This window comes from Chrysemys picta, chromosome 7 (genome assembly GCF_011386835.1).
Source record: "Chrysemys picta bellii isolate R12L10 chromosome 7, ASM1138683v2, whole genome shotgun sequence".
Lineage (NCBI taxonomy): Eukaryota > Metazoa > Chordata > Testudines > Emydidae > Chrysemys > Chrysemys picta.
Window position 1 is genome coordinate 29,083,670 of NC_088797.1, and position 18,496 is coordinate 29,102,165.

At 47.3% G+C, this 18,496-nt stretch overlaps 1 protein-coding gene across 4 annotated transcripts in view; it reads left to right on the top strand.

The window, feature by feature from the left end:
• The window catches only part of WNK2 (WNK lysine deficient protein kinase 2), a 186,290-nt gene extending 182,965 nt beyond the window's left edge, over window positions 1-3,325 (top strand). For all 4 annotated transcript variants that reach the window (XM_065551049.1, XM_065551051.1, XM_065551060.1 and 1 more), the window contains one exon: window positions 3,080-3,325. In XM_065551049.1, the coding sequence (XP_065407121.1) occupies window positions 3,080-3,114 (35 nt within the window). In that variant the 3' untranslated portion in view covers window positions 3,115-3,325. The remainder of the gene's footprint in view (window positions 1-3,079) is intronic.
• Window positions 3,326-18,496: the final 15,171 nt, after the last annotated feature.

The window sequence follows — 18,496 nt, forward strand, 5'->3', positions numbered from 1 at the left end:
GAGACCTGCCGCCCCCAAATTGCCGCAGGTGCCGCCCCTCTCCCTTGGCCGCCCCAAGCACCTGCTTGTTAAGCTGGTGCCTGGAGCCAGCCCTGTCCAGGGTAGATCCTCCACCCTTTGAGAAGAATTCTGCTCTGCGCTCTGCTGTGCAGCATTAAGGTCCTGCGTCCAGCCCCTTGATCCGCCCTGCAATGCTGAGTTGCCGCAATGGGAATTCAGGGTGAAATTGAGGAGTTTTGACTAGTGTGCAGCTTTCCCTGAGATTGTCGATAGACATGAAGAAACTTACAACATAAGGGAGTGCACCTTCAGCAGCGCAGTACGGGGCTTTGGTGGTTCTGCCCTAGTTCTCAGAAAGCCCTGTGGGGCTCGGCTTCGGAGACATTCCAACCTTAAAGGCTCAATAAATATACCTGCTGCAAATGAGTCTTTGGTAGAAAATACCATTCAAGCCTCTGTCCAAGTACAAAAATGGTGAAACTGTCTGTATTTACTGAGTTACTTGCGTAGTGTTTTCTGCTAAAGAATGATCTGGGGCAGATAAGGTAAAATGCAATTCTCACTAAAGCTTTACCATGCATGTAAACCCAGTGGGCCTGTTCTGTCTTGCTCATTCACCATACGCTGCATGGCAGTGGAAAATCAGACTGGATTTTTAATGTACCTGATTGCAACACATTGATACAGTCTCTAACTGACTGCACGGAGATTTAACACACTGGTCCCCAAACTTTTCAGGGGGTCCTCCCTGCCAGGGCCCGGAGCGAGGCCGTGGCTTTGGAGGAGGGGAGGTGCGATGCGGACAGGAATAAGGGGGGCCACAGCTGGGGGCGGGGTGGGGCTGATTGTGGAGCCCTGGCTGGGAGCTGAGGCTGGCAGCCAGGGCCTAAGGCACAGGGCTGGCAGCTGGGGCCACGAGCAGAGATGGGTGGCGCTCCCTCCCCCCCACCATGGAGGCTGGCCCGGGCCCCAGCCACGCTCCCCCCGAACATTCCTCCATGCCCCCCTTGGGTGGCGTGCCCCACGGCCCTCTGCTGTAACAGAATGCTGGTATAACCCAGCCTGCCGGCCAAAGAGATGTGTAGGAAATGGGGAAAAGGCCACTCTGCAATGGGCTAACCAAACAGGAAGTGCACATGCTGGTAAAGAGCAATGTATATTGAGCGAGACAAATATGTTGTGAAAAATCATTTAGCTTCCTACCAGGATTTCGTCTTCTATTTTGCAGGTTCTTCAAGAACCCGTCTAATATCTCTTTTCAGTGTTTAATTCATTCTCCATGCAGGCTGGCAGCGGCAACTGGATATTGTGTGAAATAAAAACAGTTTTTTTCCTTTTCCCACCTGGCACAAGGTTTGGGATACTGGATTACCTGTACTCCTCTATGCAGTTAATAGGGATGTAGTCAGATATTGAGGTCTCAGTCTCTGTCCTGTATGGACTTCAGACTGGCTTCCGAATTTAGAAGAGGCCTTGGAGATGTGGGATAGGCTTCAGCTAGTGGTTTGAGCAGGAGACGTCTGGATTCTGCTTTTGACTTTGCAACTGATTCATTATGTGATCTTGAGCCAGTCCCATAACCTCCCAGTGCCTCAGTTTTCCTGTCTGTAAGATGGAGATAATGCTCACCCACCTTTTTTTAAAGCACTTTGAGCTCTGTGGATGAAAAGTGGCATTAATTACGGTTAGTGGGAGGTTGTTCAAGTATTCTGGTGGATCCAAGCCCAGGCAGAATTTGATGTTGATCAGAAGCAGGTGGAAGAATGACTGTCAGTCTCAGTCAAGGCAGCTTTTACTACCTTTCAGAGTGGGTTAGTGACACATGTGCAGGCAGGTCAGAGCAGCTGAAGTGATGGGAGGGCGAAAGGAGAGATTAGATTTAATATAAAACACCATGGGAACCAACGAGGCCTGTACCAAACATCAATAGAATCACTCTGCTTGTATGGTACACCCTTTCATCTTTGCCTTGCTCTGAAGAGCCTACAGTCTTGGAGAGAGCGATCAGTCTTATTTTATACTGAAAGAGCCTGGCAAACTTTGTGCCTTGTATAAACCAAACGTGCTTGCAGCTCTGATAACCACTGTGCATGCCTCTGTGATGTAGATGGGAGGACTTCAGTGCACTTGGCTGCGGTCTACCAAAAAGGCTGATCTGTGACTGTAGCGAATGCAGAATATGTGGAACCACGACGAGGGAAAAAGGTGTCTCTGCTTGTGTGTTGCTCTGTGCTCGCCTGTAGGTGCATGATTTGAGTTTGTTTTGACATTTTAAAGCTCCGTGAACTTGGTTCCAGGGCCCTACTGAACTGATTTTATCCTACCCGCCCTCTTGCACTGGTGAAGGTAGGAGGGCCTGTAGGATGCTGCCAGACCTGGTGTTCTGCCATCCTGGTTTATCCCTTTCTCTGCAGTCCAGGTCTTCGTAGGGCTATGGACTTGGCCTTTTTTCTTTAGGGCCAGTTCAGACAATGCTGCCCAACCTGCAGGTGCAGGAAGCCCCTTGTTCATGGGTAGCCTCACCAGTGCGAATGCGCCATTTCCGAATCGTGCTGCAATAACATGTGGGGCATGGTTCATGCTGCTTTGAGCTGACAGAGATCTCTGTGGTGATAACTCAGGACTCAGAACAAAGAACCATTTTAGCGTGGGGCACTTACCAGATTCCCCCTCACTTCCCTAGTACAATAAGAAATCTCCATCTAGTGTTCTCCTTCCATCCACTGACACCAGTTCTGGACACATTCTCTGGTTTTCCCCATCACCACCTCCTGAGGGATTGGAACGCTCCCAGCCATTGTGACATAGAAGTTAGGGAAAAGGTTGTACCCTGAATCTTGGGTCCCAATTGAATGGCTTAGATGTGCTTGAACGGCCCTCTATACAGGAGCTTTAAAATATCCTAGTATTTGAGAGAGCTTTCCGCATGCCACAATGGACGTTGTCATTCTTCTCTTGGGTGATTGACTTCTGCTTCCATAAGGCACCTAAAATGCCCACAGCAGACAGGCACCTTCTAATGAAGATTTATTTCTTACACGATGGGTCTGTACTCTAATGTGGCGGTTTTGTTTTTTAGATTCTGAAAATGAGAGTGCCACTGCCACCGATTGATGCGGGACCAGCTCAGCTGCAGTGCCAAGCACAAGGGGCTACGTCAGCTAAGGAGGACGAAGACGAGGATGTGAAATGATGTAATGTGAGAAGTTCTGTACCGCTCTGGTCCACTCTGCACAATTTTGTAATGTCTTTCTAAGCATTTTCTATTTATAGCTGGAAACACAAATGTTATGCAAAAATAAAGGAAAAATATTTTGGGGGGAAAGGATTTGGTTCCCTTTTCTTGTGACTTCAGATCTGAATTCTTAGGAGCAGCCTGCAGAGGAGAAGGGGTGAGGCCCCTGCACCAGCCGAGCGTCTCGGAAGCAAGCTCTTTGTCACCTTACAGCACTCAGATTGGTATTCAACTCGAAGACACCTGGGCTTTGCATTCCACAATGTAAACAGACAGCCTTTCGCTGACTCAGTCAGAAAAGTGCGCTCAGAGCTAGGCCCCGATCAGGCTGGGCTTTTTGGTTGCCTGCCTGTTCCTGCGTCACCCAGAACTGCTCACTTAGTCCAAGTGACTTGGAGGAAGCCACACCAGCCCTTTTTACCTTGCCTGGTGGGCCCTGATTGGCTTCTGTCTGCTCCCAGCCCTTCTAGCTGCTGGAAGACCAATTCTCCCAGAGTTCTGCCCACGGCTGATCCTGGCTGGCCTTCTAGGCAGCTCTTGGAGGTCTAAACTCACTGCTCTTTTTCCCCAAAAGGACACCTTTGGGCGGGGTTGGCCAAGATGGCAGGACTCCAGCAGGGGGAAACAAATGCCTGGCACACCTCCTCGGAGGCACCTAGGCCTGACTTTCCCATTCTTTTTGCTTCCTACAGTTAATCATAATTTAATTAAATAGTTTTCAAAAAACAAAAATAGGCATATTTATTCCAATTCTACTAGAATGAGAACCAGTTCCATTTATATTTCTCCCCGTCACAAAGAGAAGTTCATAAAGGTAATATTCTTTTTTAAAACTAGTAAAATCCAGTAAGAGAAATCTACAGCGAACTTTGCTGGAGAATAAGCTTGTTACTTGGCTTTTTAGACTAGCTGCATTTTCTTGACAGAGTTAAATACAGTTGTCAGGTCTCTTCTACTTTTAAATCTAAAAATGTTCTGAGAGCGCGCCAGTAACTGGAGCAATTCGTAAAATACTTCAAAAGTGCCTTCAACAGAGAACACGCTAAAATTATGTGGTGGGTGATTTCTCTTTCTTGAGTCACTGAAGACCGCTTCTGACTATCCCCTGGGTGGAGGTGATGTAGAACTGAGTTTGTAGCAATTATCTCATGAGATTGCAGATAGCCACTGAAGTGCTTGGCAATTGGGTGATGTTCCTGTGCTCTCACTGGGAAAGGCTAAAGAGTGCTGGTATGGCTGCTATCTCTGGGCCCCAAACTCTTCCACACTCCAGCTGTTATGCACTTACTTCCTGTCTGGATTCTAAGTAGAATCCCTGACCTTTCACCTCCCCTTCTCTGATACCATGTGTGACTGGAGTTCCATGGAGCCTAACTGAAGTTACTCAATTAGGGTCAACTGCAAAGAATTGGGCAAACAATCCCTAAAGCTGATGGATATTCCAATACTTAGATTTACCAAGCCAGCACAAAACAGCTTCTATACAATCTTACTGGGTACCCAGAAGCCAACAACACAGTTCCCTTAAAGCAACCCCATCTCAGGCCTCCACCCAGACACCCAAGTCAAATATGATGAGGATTACTGAAAATCTTATTCATCATATAAGAAAGTTCTACCAATCCCAAAGGATCGGACACATTACCTCTCAGGTTAATGAATATTTCAGATCTTATCCAAATACCCGCTTACAGCCAATCCTTATTAACTAAACTAAAATGTATTTAAAAAAAAAGGAGAGAGTGTATTGGTTAAAAGATCAATATAGAAACAGACATGAGTACAGTTCTGAGATCAGATTCATAGTAAAGATGGTGAGCTTTGTAGTTGCAAAGAGTTCTTTCAGAATTAGTCCATTGATTATAGTCCAATATTCATATTCAGGGTGATCCAGATGGGACTGGAGATCATAGCTTCCCCTGCATGAAGCATCAAGCAGATGTGAGATAAAAAGGTTCAGGACCCAAGACATCTTTATGCAGTTCCAGGCCTTCTTTTGACAGCTCAGAGTCCTTAGGTGAACAATAGGCAATCATGGAAACTTTGAGGTAGACCTGTTTCCTATAAGCATCACCGGTAATTAGCTACAGGGACTAACACAAGGCAGCTGCCTGTTTTCCACCATTCACAGGTGATTTGCTATACATTTCAAGGAGAGATGAATACAGTATAGACAGGAACTGTTTGATTACATTGTTAACCTCTAACAATATATATGTAAATGCACAAAAACACAAACATAATCTACCAATATGTCCCTAAAGATTGAATTTGGGTCATTTATCCTGCAGGATGCTTAACGCTTTCTGGCCATGTGTCACACCGTGGAAGCATGTAGTCCCAATTTTCCATATGCTTTGCACTCTCCGTCATCTCCTCTAACATGGTTGCAGCTGGGCATGGCATGTGAGGTGGTGTTCGCCTGCCCTGTCTTTTCCAAACTTCAGTTCTCAGCAATAAAACCTTTTGCTGCCATCATTCTCCAAGCCATTACATCCCTGAAATCCAAGCTGCAAGGCGTTACATCTGCGGCAGGCAAAAGAATCTCTGTGGAATAGGGGACAGTCTGGGGATACAGAGACGGTACAAGCCATTCATTTAAATCAACCTAACTAGATACCCTGGCACAATAAACCATTAAAGCCAAACACCTCCATGTCATACAGGATAAAAGTCTCAACAGAAGCAAGGTCTCAAATAACCACTTTGTAGGCTACGCTGGAATTGAAAAGTAGGTCCAAAATGGCCTGGGTATGTGATCCTAATACTTAGCTATTCTGCCCAGGTGTAAGGGAATCAAAGCTAATCTGAGGTACACACCAAGAAGCTGTAAGATGGCGGGGGCTGCTTCTAAATTACGCATTCTTACCCGCCCCTGGCTTCTCTGCATGTAAGCTAGATCAGCTTTGACTCCCTTGCACGTGGGTGGGTGGTGTAAATAATTCTGTAAGAGTTTCACTGAAGACTAAAGGGTCTGACACACATTCTTATGGCTCCCTTCTGATTTTTGGCCTCTAGCTGGTTTTCTCTTCACTTCCATCAAGCACAGCGAATAAGAAACTCCTTCCTATGCAGTTCCATTGAGTAGCTGAGGGAGTAGCCAGCACACTCCGCACAGGACAAGTATGTATCTCACAGACATGCTCTTCCCGTCATGTCTCAGCTTTCCAATGAGCATGGCAACACACCACTGCACGGTAACCTGACTGGGTATGTTTACTCTTTATAGTTTTAATGGGTGCTCTCCCCAATGGCTTCGCCACCTCCTGGCTCCTGTGACATTCCAGGGACTGGGCCTTCCCCACTGCATGACCACTTGTGAGCCCTTATCCTCTGTGTGCGGCCTGCAGCAGCATCTCTGTGGTCTAGGTGACCAGACAGCAAATGTGAAAAATCGGGACAGGGGGTAGGGGGTAATAGGGGCCTATATAAGAAAAAGACCCAAAAATCAGGACTGTCCCTATAAAATCGGGACTTCTGGTCACTCTACTGTGGTCTGACCCTCTTTAGTCCCTCACACTCCTGCTCGGCCCCTCTGAGCTGAGCAGGGCTTCTCCGAATTCCCTAAGGGGAGCCCCTGGCCTACGAGCCCCCGCCTAACTGGAAGAGCAGGAGCTCCCTACAAACAGTTCCTTAATACCCCTATAGCAGGCTGGCTGGGAATGCTGGTGGAGCCCTGGTTTTTCTGTGGAGTTCTCCTGGCATTAGTTTGCTGTACAGGGCGCTGCTCAGACCAGGGAGCTTTGCAGCATGGCTCACGCATTTGCTGCTTTTATTACAGTAGGAAATGAGATGTTTTAGAAAGTGCCAGATGGAAATGAATAGCTGAGCTCATCCCATCTGATCCGCTGTGTGGGATTCCCTGCAAAGAACGAACGGTTTCCTGAGTGGTGCCTTCCTAGGGGACCCGGTGTCCTCAGTGTCTCCATCCTGCGCAGAGAAAGCTGAATGTTCCCCCCTACGTTAGCCATGGAGCTGACGTACCTGGGTTCGAGTTCCATCTGAAACCTTTCCTGCTGCCTAAATTAGGCTCCAGGAAATGACGCCCTTCAGCTACTCAGCTCCTGGGCTCCAACTCTAACTGTTAAAATGCTCTGCATCAGTAACTGGTTTCAAAAGCACGGCTCTTGGAAAAGTCCCCTCACATTCCACCAGCCTCAGGAGGTATATACACAGATAAGTATTGGATGTAGCAATCCGTTCCCAGATGTTCCCATTTAGGTCTGGATGGAGCGTGTAGTTTCTGTTTTGCTGCCACCAGTCCTGGTAGTAGTTTCCCAGGGCTCAATGTGTCTCATAGGATGCAGCCCAGCATTAGGATGAGACGGCTCATTCATGCTTTTCTCTTGGGTAAAGCTCCCTGAGTCTCTCAAATGCAATCAAGACCCGTGTACACAAGCGTGGACATTTCAGGGTTTACATAAGCAAATGGAAAAAGGAGAAACCGTGAGACGCCTTGATTACAAACCCAGCACTAAAACACAAGGCTTAGGCTCTGCCTAGGGAAAGTCAGTCAAGCGGTACTTTCTTCCAGGTGATATGTAAGTGGCGTTGAGAATGACTAGCCTCCTGTTACGCTCATGTCACCGTTCAGCGCCCACTGAGGCAGGAAGGGGCAGTGGTTGGCGCACTGGGTGGCGCACTGGGTGTGGCCAACAGGTGGCCTGGGTTCTACTCCTGACTACACCTTTCGGCTCGCCTTGTGACCCTGAGCAAATCACTTATCCTTGCTCTGCCCCCTTCCACAAAATTGGGGGGAAGGGCTCTACCTATCTTGGCTAAGCACTTAGATCCTTGCATAAACCATTCTATGCACATGCCAAGTATTCATTAGCGGTAGTGGAGAACAAGTGCCTGGCATGCTTGGCTACATAAGAGTGGCCATACTGGGTCAGACCAAAGGTCCATCTAGCCCAGTATCCTGTCTGTGACAGTGGTCAATGCCAGGTTCACCAGAGGGAATTAACAGAATAGGTAATCATCAAGTGATCCATTCCCTGTTGTCCACACCCAGCTTCTGGCAAACAGAGGCTAGGGACACCATCCCTGCCCATCCTGGCTAATAGCCATTGATGGACCTATCCTCCATGAGGTTTGACGCTGCACCTGAGGAGCCAAATGGAGCTTTCACCTTGGCTTGGCGGGAGAGGGAAGCAAGAGCTGCCTTGACACCCACTGACAAAACCTGTGACTTTCCTTGCTGTAGCAATTCGCCTTTCGCCACCTGAAACCTACGTGGCAATGTCAGCAGCTACTTGTCAAATGGACATCCAAAGCAGGTCTTCTCTGGAGCCCAGGAGTTGGGTTCTGATGCCCTGAGCTGCACAGAGGCTCTCCAACCTCCTGTGCCTGGAGAACCACCCCTAGATATCTGGCCTATATAGTCTTTCCAATGCACTCCCAGTCTGGAATTCCTAACTCTAAACTGTGGCTTCGCCAGGTAGCCTCCTCTTGAATACCGTGCTGCTTTGGATCCAGCATTTGAACAACCAGAGTCGTCTAGTCAGCGTGGGTGCAAAACTGACAGCTGTCTGTCAGACAGAGATGTCTCACTTGTTAGCAGCAAAAACAAGTTGCCTCTCGGCAAAGGCTTGTAGGGGCAGATTTGGAATGTTACATACAGGTGGGCTTTAAAAGGGGGGACACAAGGACAATAGGATTTGTTCGTTGGAGGAAACTGCCAAAACATGGAGGGTGGGGGGGAAGGAGAGGGGTAGTGACCAAGGGGAGATGTACTCAGAGTACGTACAGTAAATACTAAATACTACTGAGAAGAATAATAGGTAAGAGCTGCTTCGGCTTCAGCCACAGCCTCCTGTGTGTCGCTGTTTCAGTCATGATCAGATTTATACTAAAGGTAATGGAAGCAGCAGAGAGTATTAGTGATTTTTAAGGGAAGAGTTAAAGTCAGTTGGCTGCGTGGAAAATGGCTTCTATTGGCTTCCAGGACACTGATTCGGGCCTTTCATGTGGTACCTTGCAAAGCATGTAAGAAGCAGAGGGATGGATCTAGGTATATAATGAAGGAAGGACTTATTGTTTCCTTGGTATATCTATCCACCTGACCTACTTTTGTCAACTCATCATATAATCAAAAGCTTCAGCAGCCCCAGCTTTCATAACTGCGTGTCTAATTTGCACACAGAAGGTGTTTGCACATGCAAACTGCTAATAGGAAGCTCAGACATGCTGTCTGATTGCATGTGCGCTTGCGAAAATCAGGCCCTAAAGGCTCCATCGCTAAGTCTAATGCCGTGATCTAGAGGGAAGCTATTTAATATGTAAAAGCACCAAGTGGCTTGTTGCTGATGCTTGGCTGCATTGCTTTGCAGGACATCCCAATCTTTCCTGGCCTTGGTTTCCAATCCCCATTGGTACGTGAGCTGGCTCAAGAATATTGCAGCCATCACTGATTGAAGGCAAAGATACAACTGCTGCTGTGTTTCATAGGAAGCTTTCGAATGGAAGGATGACCCTTGGATTTCAATGGAGGCTACAAGGAAAACTGGGAATGTGTAGGACTCTATCGGACACAAACTTTTATAGAAAGGTCTATACTTACCATCTTTTAAAATGGTACTTTGTTATTTAAAAGGCTTTTCCCGCCCATCTCTTTGGAATGTTGTGGTTTGTTCATTGCTGAAACAGTCAGCGAGAGAACAGTGTGTAATTCCACAGGGGCAGTAGCGCCCTGTATTGGGAAAGAACCAATGCAGTCATTTGACAGCAAATTTAGTTTTGGTGACAGTTAAGAGGAGATGATATTTTAAAACCTTAATACCCTCAAGCGAGCTCCTGCCACAAGGCTCTGGTTCAGCAAAGCACTTGAGCAAGGAGGTGCATATGTTGACTTAAAGAAAAAATGTACCCAAACCTTGGAAAAATAAAGGCTTCAAACCCTTTTTGGATTTGTATAGTTTCTGAGACATAAAAGCACATGGTTAAGTCTTTTGCTGAATCGGGGCTATTGTGCCAAAACGGAATGGCCAAATGCTGTTGCTTTCCTCCGTTCTTCCCAGGACTGTTTCCAGGTACTCTAGCAATCTCAGCAGAAGAAATTGCCTGGGGAAAAGGGTGAATTTCCTGGGGTAGGGGTTGGATCCTGGGGGAGGTTATAAAGAAAGTTAGATGTTTTAACAATTACTATATGGGTTGTTGGCTCACACACACAAATGAAATGGGGTTGTCAAATCAGTTTAAAAAGTATCAAGGTTAGCAAATAGCTCACCTAGGGTCACCCCCACAGGCCAACGGCAGAGCTGGGCCTAGAACCCATGTTTTCTGAGTCCCAGGCCAGTACGCTATCCATTAGGCCATACACCCTGGGACTCAGAAAACATGGGTTCTAGTCCCAGCTCTGCCGTTGGCCTGTGGGGGTGACCCTAGGTGAGCCATTTCCCTTCTCTGTGCCTCAGTTTCTCCATCTGTAAAACAAGGATAGCAAAGTAATCCTCAAATGTTTGTGCTAAGTGTGTGTAAGTGTCTAGACTATCAAGATAATTTCAGTATGTGAAATATAATGCAGTTTTTGCACTATTTATGGTGGCTGAAATGGTGGATTCTTTTGAAAATGGATGTATACAAAAACTCTGCAAATCCAATGGGGCTTTGAAGCCTTAATTTTCCAAGTTTGGGGCTTATTTGACTATGCAACCTGCATTTGTTAGCCTTTTTAATATGTTTGAAAATGTGGTCGTTTAAAAAAAGTCAGTTGCATCCGTAGATCTTGGAGCTGACCTAGTTGACTACGGGCAACAGGAGGAACCCTCATTTTTGCATGAATATTCTGGGGTTTGTTGTAACAGTGGTGGTGTGGGGGGGAGACTTCTGAACTACACCTCCCATAAGGCAATATGATATTATGGAAAAATGCAATTTAATATTGAACTGATTCAAAACTAAGCAGTCTGGGTCAGTTCAATAAACCAAAATTAAATATTTCCATTTTAGGAATGTCAGATTGTTTCATTTTGATCAAAAAAGTTGTAATGAAACACTGGACGTTTCTGAATTGAAATTTTTCAGAATTTTGGTTCCTCAAAAACATTAAAAATTTCAACTTTTTGTCCCAATCTGAGACGAAAACAAATGTTGACGTGTCAGAAATTCTGACTTTCACTCAGCTCTTAAAATTCCTGTGGGTGCAGGGGGAAGGCTGAGGGGAGACTGGGCGGTGGAGGAGTGAGTGTATAGAAATCTCTCTTGATCTCTTTGTGCAGAGGCCTGTCCCATTCTAGAATACCCTGCACCAACAGGTTCTGCAGCCTCTCAGAATACGCCCTGCCGATATTTAAGGAGGCTGAAACTGATTTTAACTAATTTTGAACCCACCTGAGCATTGGGCCTGAAAATTCTATTGTCTTGAATGTTGTGAAAGAGGGAGCTGAGAAGCAGTGGGAAAGAAATTCCAAAGCAAAAATATTATCTTTGGCATAATGGCATAGAGCACCTGTGCTAGCCTTGTTTATTAGGCTAGGGCTCTCCCCCCTTCCCCCCGGTGTGGCATACACCTGGCATACCATGGTAATGCAGGCATCACGTTCGCTAGGAGAGAGTTTTAAAAAGCTGAATTGAACATGGAAGTAAGCCCGAGTATTTGAGATTCACTCCTGCATTGCCAAGGAAGTAGACTGCATGTAATAGGTCTATTTCATTTCTGATTTCTATGGTTCTGTTACAAGGAAATGGGATTTGTGAACTCTAAATAGTTCTGTGACTCCAAAAACTAGCTTGGAAGGATGACCTATCCCTAGTGATGTGATGTCTTGGTACAATTTCTTAATGTATCAGTCGGAACCGGTCTACTTCCTAGCAACCTGATGGGAAGTAATTGTTCCCTGAAATTTTAAGATCAAAGTAACTAATATTAAAACAGCTCATTCATAGAAACACATAGCATGTGTGTAAAAGACACTTGCCCAATCAGCCATCAAAAATCAAATGACCCCACACAGCAAAAAGGTGACATGTAAAACCACTAAAAGATTTACCCACGTATTGTTCATCTGAATCAGAATCGATTCACAGGAAATAATCCTTGATTTCCACATGGATTTGGAAACGCAAAGAAGAGACGTGGGGGGGCGGAAATAGAGGAAAACTCCAGTGATTGACTGGCGTGTCCCAAGGGCCCATCAGAATGGTTCCCCTTTCTGTCGCCCCTACTTTCTAATGGTGCTGTAATTTGACATGTATTTACCCAGGGAAATTGTTCACTGCATCTGTTTTTCAGTGAGGCCCTGTTTGAACTGAGATGACTAAAGCATGTAGAAGTTAACTGCTCAAAGTCAAGAAAATGAGTCAGATTCTCAGATAATACTAAGGAACTTTGGCCCATATCCTCAAAGGTATTTCGGCACCCAATTCTCATTGAAATAAACGGGGAGTTAGGTGCTTCCGCAGCTTTAAGGAGCTGGGCCTTCCTGGTTTCGGATTCTTTACTTCTTCACGCAGGCATACTGCCTTCTCAAGAACAGCTTTCTGTTTCCACAGAGTAAATTATCCTAACTGCCCATATCTAAATGCCACTAATGTATTTGCCCTGTGCTTTGGCAATTGGTCATGCTCTGTCGACCTACAGCTTGGCCCTATCCAGATACTGTCACATTAAGCCATGTTTTGAGGGTAGAAGCAGGGGAAGGAATCTGGGGGCCCAGTTTACATTCTTGTAAATTACAGACAGGACAGTGATCTTTGCTGCTTGTTCAGCAGAGATGAGATAAGAGTATCTCAAAGCCAAGGACTTTGTTTCCATGGTTTCTGGGTTAGATCAAGCATTGCTCTGACCCAGTATGGCCATTCTTATGTTCTTAAAAACCATGTCAGTTCTCAGCAGCGGGAGTTTAGGAAAGCGTTACCCCTTTTGACCCAACTGGTTAGCCAACATGCAGGGTCTTGTGGATTGTTTCTGTGAAGAGGAGAAATTGATGATGGATAAGGTATTTCTTTGGGGCAATCCTGTTTATGTACAAAGAATGCACACAAAGTGCTGGTTCTCTGAACACAGTAGGAATCAACTAGGAAACCGTTTCCTTGCTCAGTCTAGCCTCTTTTTCCAGCCAGCAGTCTGCTCAAAAAGCCCCCTCTCAACTTGCTTTCAGGGTCACGTGACAAGTACATCTCTGGCTGTCCTTGGCTTTCTACTGCCTTCTTGTGTGTTTCTGTGGTGTTGCCACTGTCCCTGTTTTCTCACATGCAGCTCACCAAAACATTACCCAGCCCTCTGTTTGCATTCAGCCCCCTCCCCCCCCCGGTGAAACCTCTCTGCCCTCCTAGCTCAGCTCCTGACTGGCCTGGCATGTTACCTGTGCTGTGGGGAGTGGCTCCTATTGGTTCAGCTATCTTAGACTCATAGACTTTAAGGTCAGAAGGGACCATTATGATCATCTGGTCTGACCCCCTGCATGATGCAGGCCACAAAGCCGTCCCTACCCTTTCCCTTGACTCTGCTGTTGAAGTCCCCAAATCCTGTGGTTTAGAGACTTCAATTAGCAGAGAATCCTCCAGCTAGCGATCCCTGCCCCATGCTGCGGAGGAAGGCGAAAAACCTCCAGGGCCTCTGCCAATCTACCCTGGAGGAAAATTCCTTCCCGACCCCAAATATGGCGATCAGTAAAACCCCAAGCACGTAGGCAAGATTCTCCAGCCTTACCCTCGTTAGCCATTATACTATTTACCTGCCATAGCACGGTATTCCTTTGACTAAAATCATGTTTTTCCATTAAACCATTCCCTCCATAAACTTATCTAGCTTAATCTTAAAACCAGACAGGTCCTTCGCCCCCACCGTTTCCCTCGGAAGGCTGTTCCAATATTTCACCCCTCTGACGGTCAGAAACCTTCGTCTAATTTCAAGCCTAAACTTCCCCACGGCCAGTTTATATCCATTTTATATCTTCTGCCACAAGGAGCTTAATTGCTTTTTAGAAAGGCAGCTGTCACACCCACCAGCTACAACAAGGTTTCACCTAGCCTCCAGCATAGCAATATAAAAGTGTAACACATGCCAGCTGATTTGTTATGACTAGTTCCTCGCTGATGGGGAGAGACATCACTCATGTATGAGAGAACTTCCCTTTGCTTGAGAAAGATAAATATGGAAGACACTCATCTTGAAAGATCATGTGATGGAGCTGGTAAGTAGGGGACCATAACTCCCATCAGCCCGCTCTCCACTGCACTTCCCTGTCTCCTGGACAGTTAAGGGGGAATGACCTGAACCAGCAAGTGGATAGGATCTGGTGGGAGGCAGGGCCAGTGGCTGCATGGCAAGCCAGGAGCTGCAGAGAACCTGGATGCAGAGCGGAATCCCCAGGCTCTGTGCACAGCCCCACACATCAAACCAGCTGTGACTGCCAGCCCTCCAGCTGGGTGCAGCTCTGCGGGGAGCTTATGGGGCAGCAGCAGCTGGACAGGGAGCCAGTGCAGAGGGGCCCAATGAGAGACACTAGGTGATCTGGCTGGCCTGGAAACCCGCAAGCTTCTATTTCCTTGGATAGAGACAAGACTGGAGAGGGAACCCCAGGTCCCAGCCCTGAAGAGCCCTGACTCTCTGTAGTGTGTGTTTGTTTGTGTTTGGGGGTTACTTGCTGTGTGCTGAGCTTGTGTTTGTCAGTTTGTCAGTTTGTTTGTTTGTTTTGTTTGTTTGAAGGACCGTGTGCTGTGGCTGGCAGTTGGAAGCTGTGAGCTTCAAAGGAAGGTTTGAAAGCTAGAAGCCTCTGGTAAGTGGCTGAGCCTTAATCAATGGGCGGGGCATTCATACAGGCCAGGGCTTTATAAAGCAGCGCACAAGCGACCAGGGAGCTTTTGCAACCAGGGGCTGCTAACAGGGAGTTTTGCAAGGGAGTTTGGAAGGAGGCGAGGGTCCCTTGCCGGTTCTATCGGTTTTCCCTTTATTCCCCTTAAAACCTATAAACCAACTACATTCAAAACTTCTTGCTTAAACAACCCTTTCAGCGGACAGGGGGCTGCAGACAGGGGAGTTTGAGAGGGAGTTTGACAGAGGGAGCTTATGATGATTAGGAAGACCCGCAACACCTGTGCCAGCACTGCTTCTGTCTCCTCCACCTGCGCCTGTAGACAGACAGAGCGCCTGAGCATCAGGGCCGGCTCTGGCTTTTTTGCCGCCCCAGGCAAAAAAGCCGCCGCCCCCCCCTGGGGGGGGGGGAGGGCGGCGAGCCCCGGCCGGGGCTCCGCTCTCCCCCCGGCGGCCGGGGGAGGGCGGCAGGAGCCCTGGGAGGAGGGCGGTGAGCCCCGGCGGGGGCTCCGCTCTCCCCCCAGCGGCCAGAGCGCAGGGAGCAGGGCGGTGAGCCCGCCCGTGGCCCCGCTCTCCCCGGGGGCCAGAGCGCCGCGCTGCCCCCCTCCAGGTGCCGCCCCAAGCACGAGCTTGGTGGGCTGGTGCCTGGAGCCGGCCCTGCTGAGCATGGATGCTTCTACCCAGATCCTGGTGTGGTTTTGCAGAGACTGTAACTTGAAATTTCCACTTACTGATATCCAGGCTGGGGGGACCATCCAATGTGAGAGGTGCCTGCTGGTGGAATCTCTCAGGCAGCAGGTGGGAGAGCTACAGGAGGAGGTGGCTAGGTTGAGGAGCATCCGAATCCACGAGCAATTCCTGGACAGTGTCCATATGGAGACAGCTGAGGTAGCTGTCCCAGTACTCAGGACTGCTGATACACCACTGGTGGAGGAGGAGATGGATCAGGGTGGACACTGGCAGCTGGTTACTTCTGGCAGCAGGCAGTGCTCCACCCCTGCTCTGAACCCTCCCGCCATGGTAATAGGTAACCGTTATGCTCTTCTTGATACAGGAGAGAAGGAATCACCCCCTACAGTAAAGGAGGAGAAGCCTCGTACCCCTAAGGCTGGGAGGTCTGCTGCCACCACTGCGAATAGGAAACATAGGGTAGTGGTGGTCGGAGACTCTCTGCTGAGGGGGACGGAGGCGCCCATCTGTCGCCCTGACATTTCATCTCGGGAGGTATGCTGCCTGCCGGGAGCCCGTATCCGAAACGTTACGGAGGCATTGTCAAGGATTATCCAGCCCTCTGACTACTACCCTATGCTACTCATCCATGTGGGCACAAATGATACTGCGAGGTGTGACACTGAGCAGATCAGGAGTGACTACAGGGCTCTGGGAGTACGGGTGAAGGAGTTTGGAGCGCAGGTGGTATTCTCTTCGATTCTTCCTGTCAAAGGTAGGGGCCTGGGCAGAGACAGATGCATCATGGAGGTGAATGCCTGGCTGCAAAGATGGTGTCGCCAGGAGGGCTTTGGCTTCCTCGACCACGGGATGCTATTCGAGGAAGGACTGCTAGGCAGAGATGGCATTCACCTTTCGAGGAGGGGAAAGACCCTATTTGGATACAGACTGGCTAACTTAGTGAAGAGGGCTTTAAACTAAGTTCGATGGGGACAGGTGAGCAAAGCCCACAGGTAAGTGGGGAACATGAAGACCTGGGAGATGGGTCGGAAACAAGAGGGAGTGTGGGCTATATTGGCAGAGAGAAAGGAGGGTCAGGACAAAACTGGGAGGCAAGATCAAACCAGTATCTTAGATGCCTATATACAAATGCGAGAAGTATGGGTAATAAGCAGGAAGAACTGGAAGTGCTAATAAATAAACACAACTATGACATTGTTGGCATCACTGAAACTTGGTGGGATAATACACATGATTGGAATGTTGGTGTGGATGGGTACAGCTTGCTCAGGAAGGATAGACAGGGGGAAAAGGGAGGAGGTGTTGCCTTATATATTAAAAATGTACACACTTGGACTGAGGTGGAGATGGACATAGGAGACGGAAGTGTTGAGAGTCTCTGCGTTAGGCTAAAAGGGGTAAAAAAACAAGGGTGATGTCATGCTAGGAGTCTACTACAGGCCACCTAACCAGGTGGAAGAGGTGGATGAGGCTTGTTTTAAACAACTAACAAAATCATCCAAAGCCCAAGATTTGGTGGTGATGGGGGACTTCAACTATCCAGATATATGTTGGGAAAATAACACAGCGGGGCACAGACTATCCAACAAATTCTTGGACTGCATTGCAGACAACTTTTTATTTCAGAAGGTTGAAAAAGCTACTAGGGGGGAAGCTGTTCTAGACTTGATTTTAACAAATAGGGAGGAACTCGTTGAGAATTTGAAAGTAGAAGGCAGCTTGGGTGAAAGTGATCATGAAATCATAGAGTTTGCAATTCTAAGGAAGGGTAGAAGGGAGAACAGCAAAATAGAGACAGTGGATTTCAGGAAGGCGGATTTTGGTAAAGTCAGAGAGCTGATAGGTAAGGTCCCATGGGAATCAAGACTGAGGGGAAAAACAACTGAGGAGAGTTGGCAGTTTTTCAAAGGTACACTATTAAGGGCCTGAAAGCAAGCTATTCCGCTGGTTAGGAAAGATAGAAAACGTGGCAAAAGACCGCCTTGGCTTAACCACGAGATCTTGCCTGATCTAAAAAATAAAAAGGAGTCATATAAAAAATGGAAACTAGGACGGATTACAAAGGATGAATATAGGCAAACAACACAGGAATGCAGGAGCAAGATTAGAAAGGCAAAGGCACAAAATGAGTTCAAACTAGCTACAGAAATAAAGGGAAACAAGAAGACTTTTTATCAATACATTAGAAGCAAGAGGAAGACCAAAGACAGGGTAGGCCTACTGCTCAGTGAAGAGGGAGAAACAGTAACAGGAAACTTGGAAATGGCAGAGATGCTTAATGACTTCTTTGTTTCGGTCTTCACCGAGAAGTCTGAAGGAATACCTAACATAGTGAATGCTAATGGGAAGGGGGTAGGATTAGCAGATAAAATAAAAAAAGAACAAGTTAAAAATCACGTAGAAAAGTTAGATGCCTGCAAGTCACCAGGGCCTGATGAAATGCATCCTAGAATACTCAAGGAGCTAATAGAGGAGGTATCTGAGCCTCTAGCTATTATCTTTGGAAAATCATGGGAGACGGGAGAGATTCCAGAAGACTGGAAAAGGGCAAATATAGTGCCCATCTATAAAAAGGGAAATAAAAACAACCCAGGAAACTACAGACCAGTTAAATTTCTGTGCCAGAGAAGATAATGGAGCAAGTAATTAAGGAAATCATCTGCAAACACTTGGAAGGTGGTAAGGTGATAGGGAATAGCCAGCATGGATTTTAAAGAACAAATCGTGTCAAACCAATCTGATAGCTTTCTTTGATAGGATAACGAGTCTTGTGGATAAGGGAGAAGCTGTGGATGTGGTATATCTAGACTTTAGTA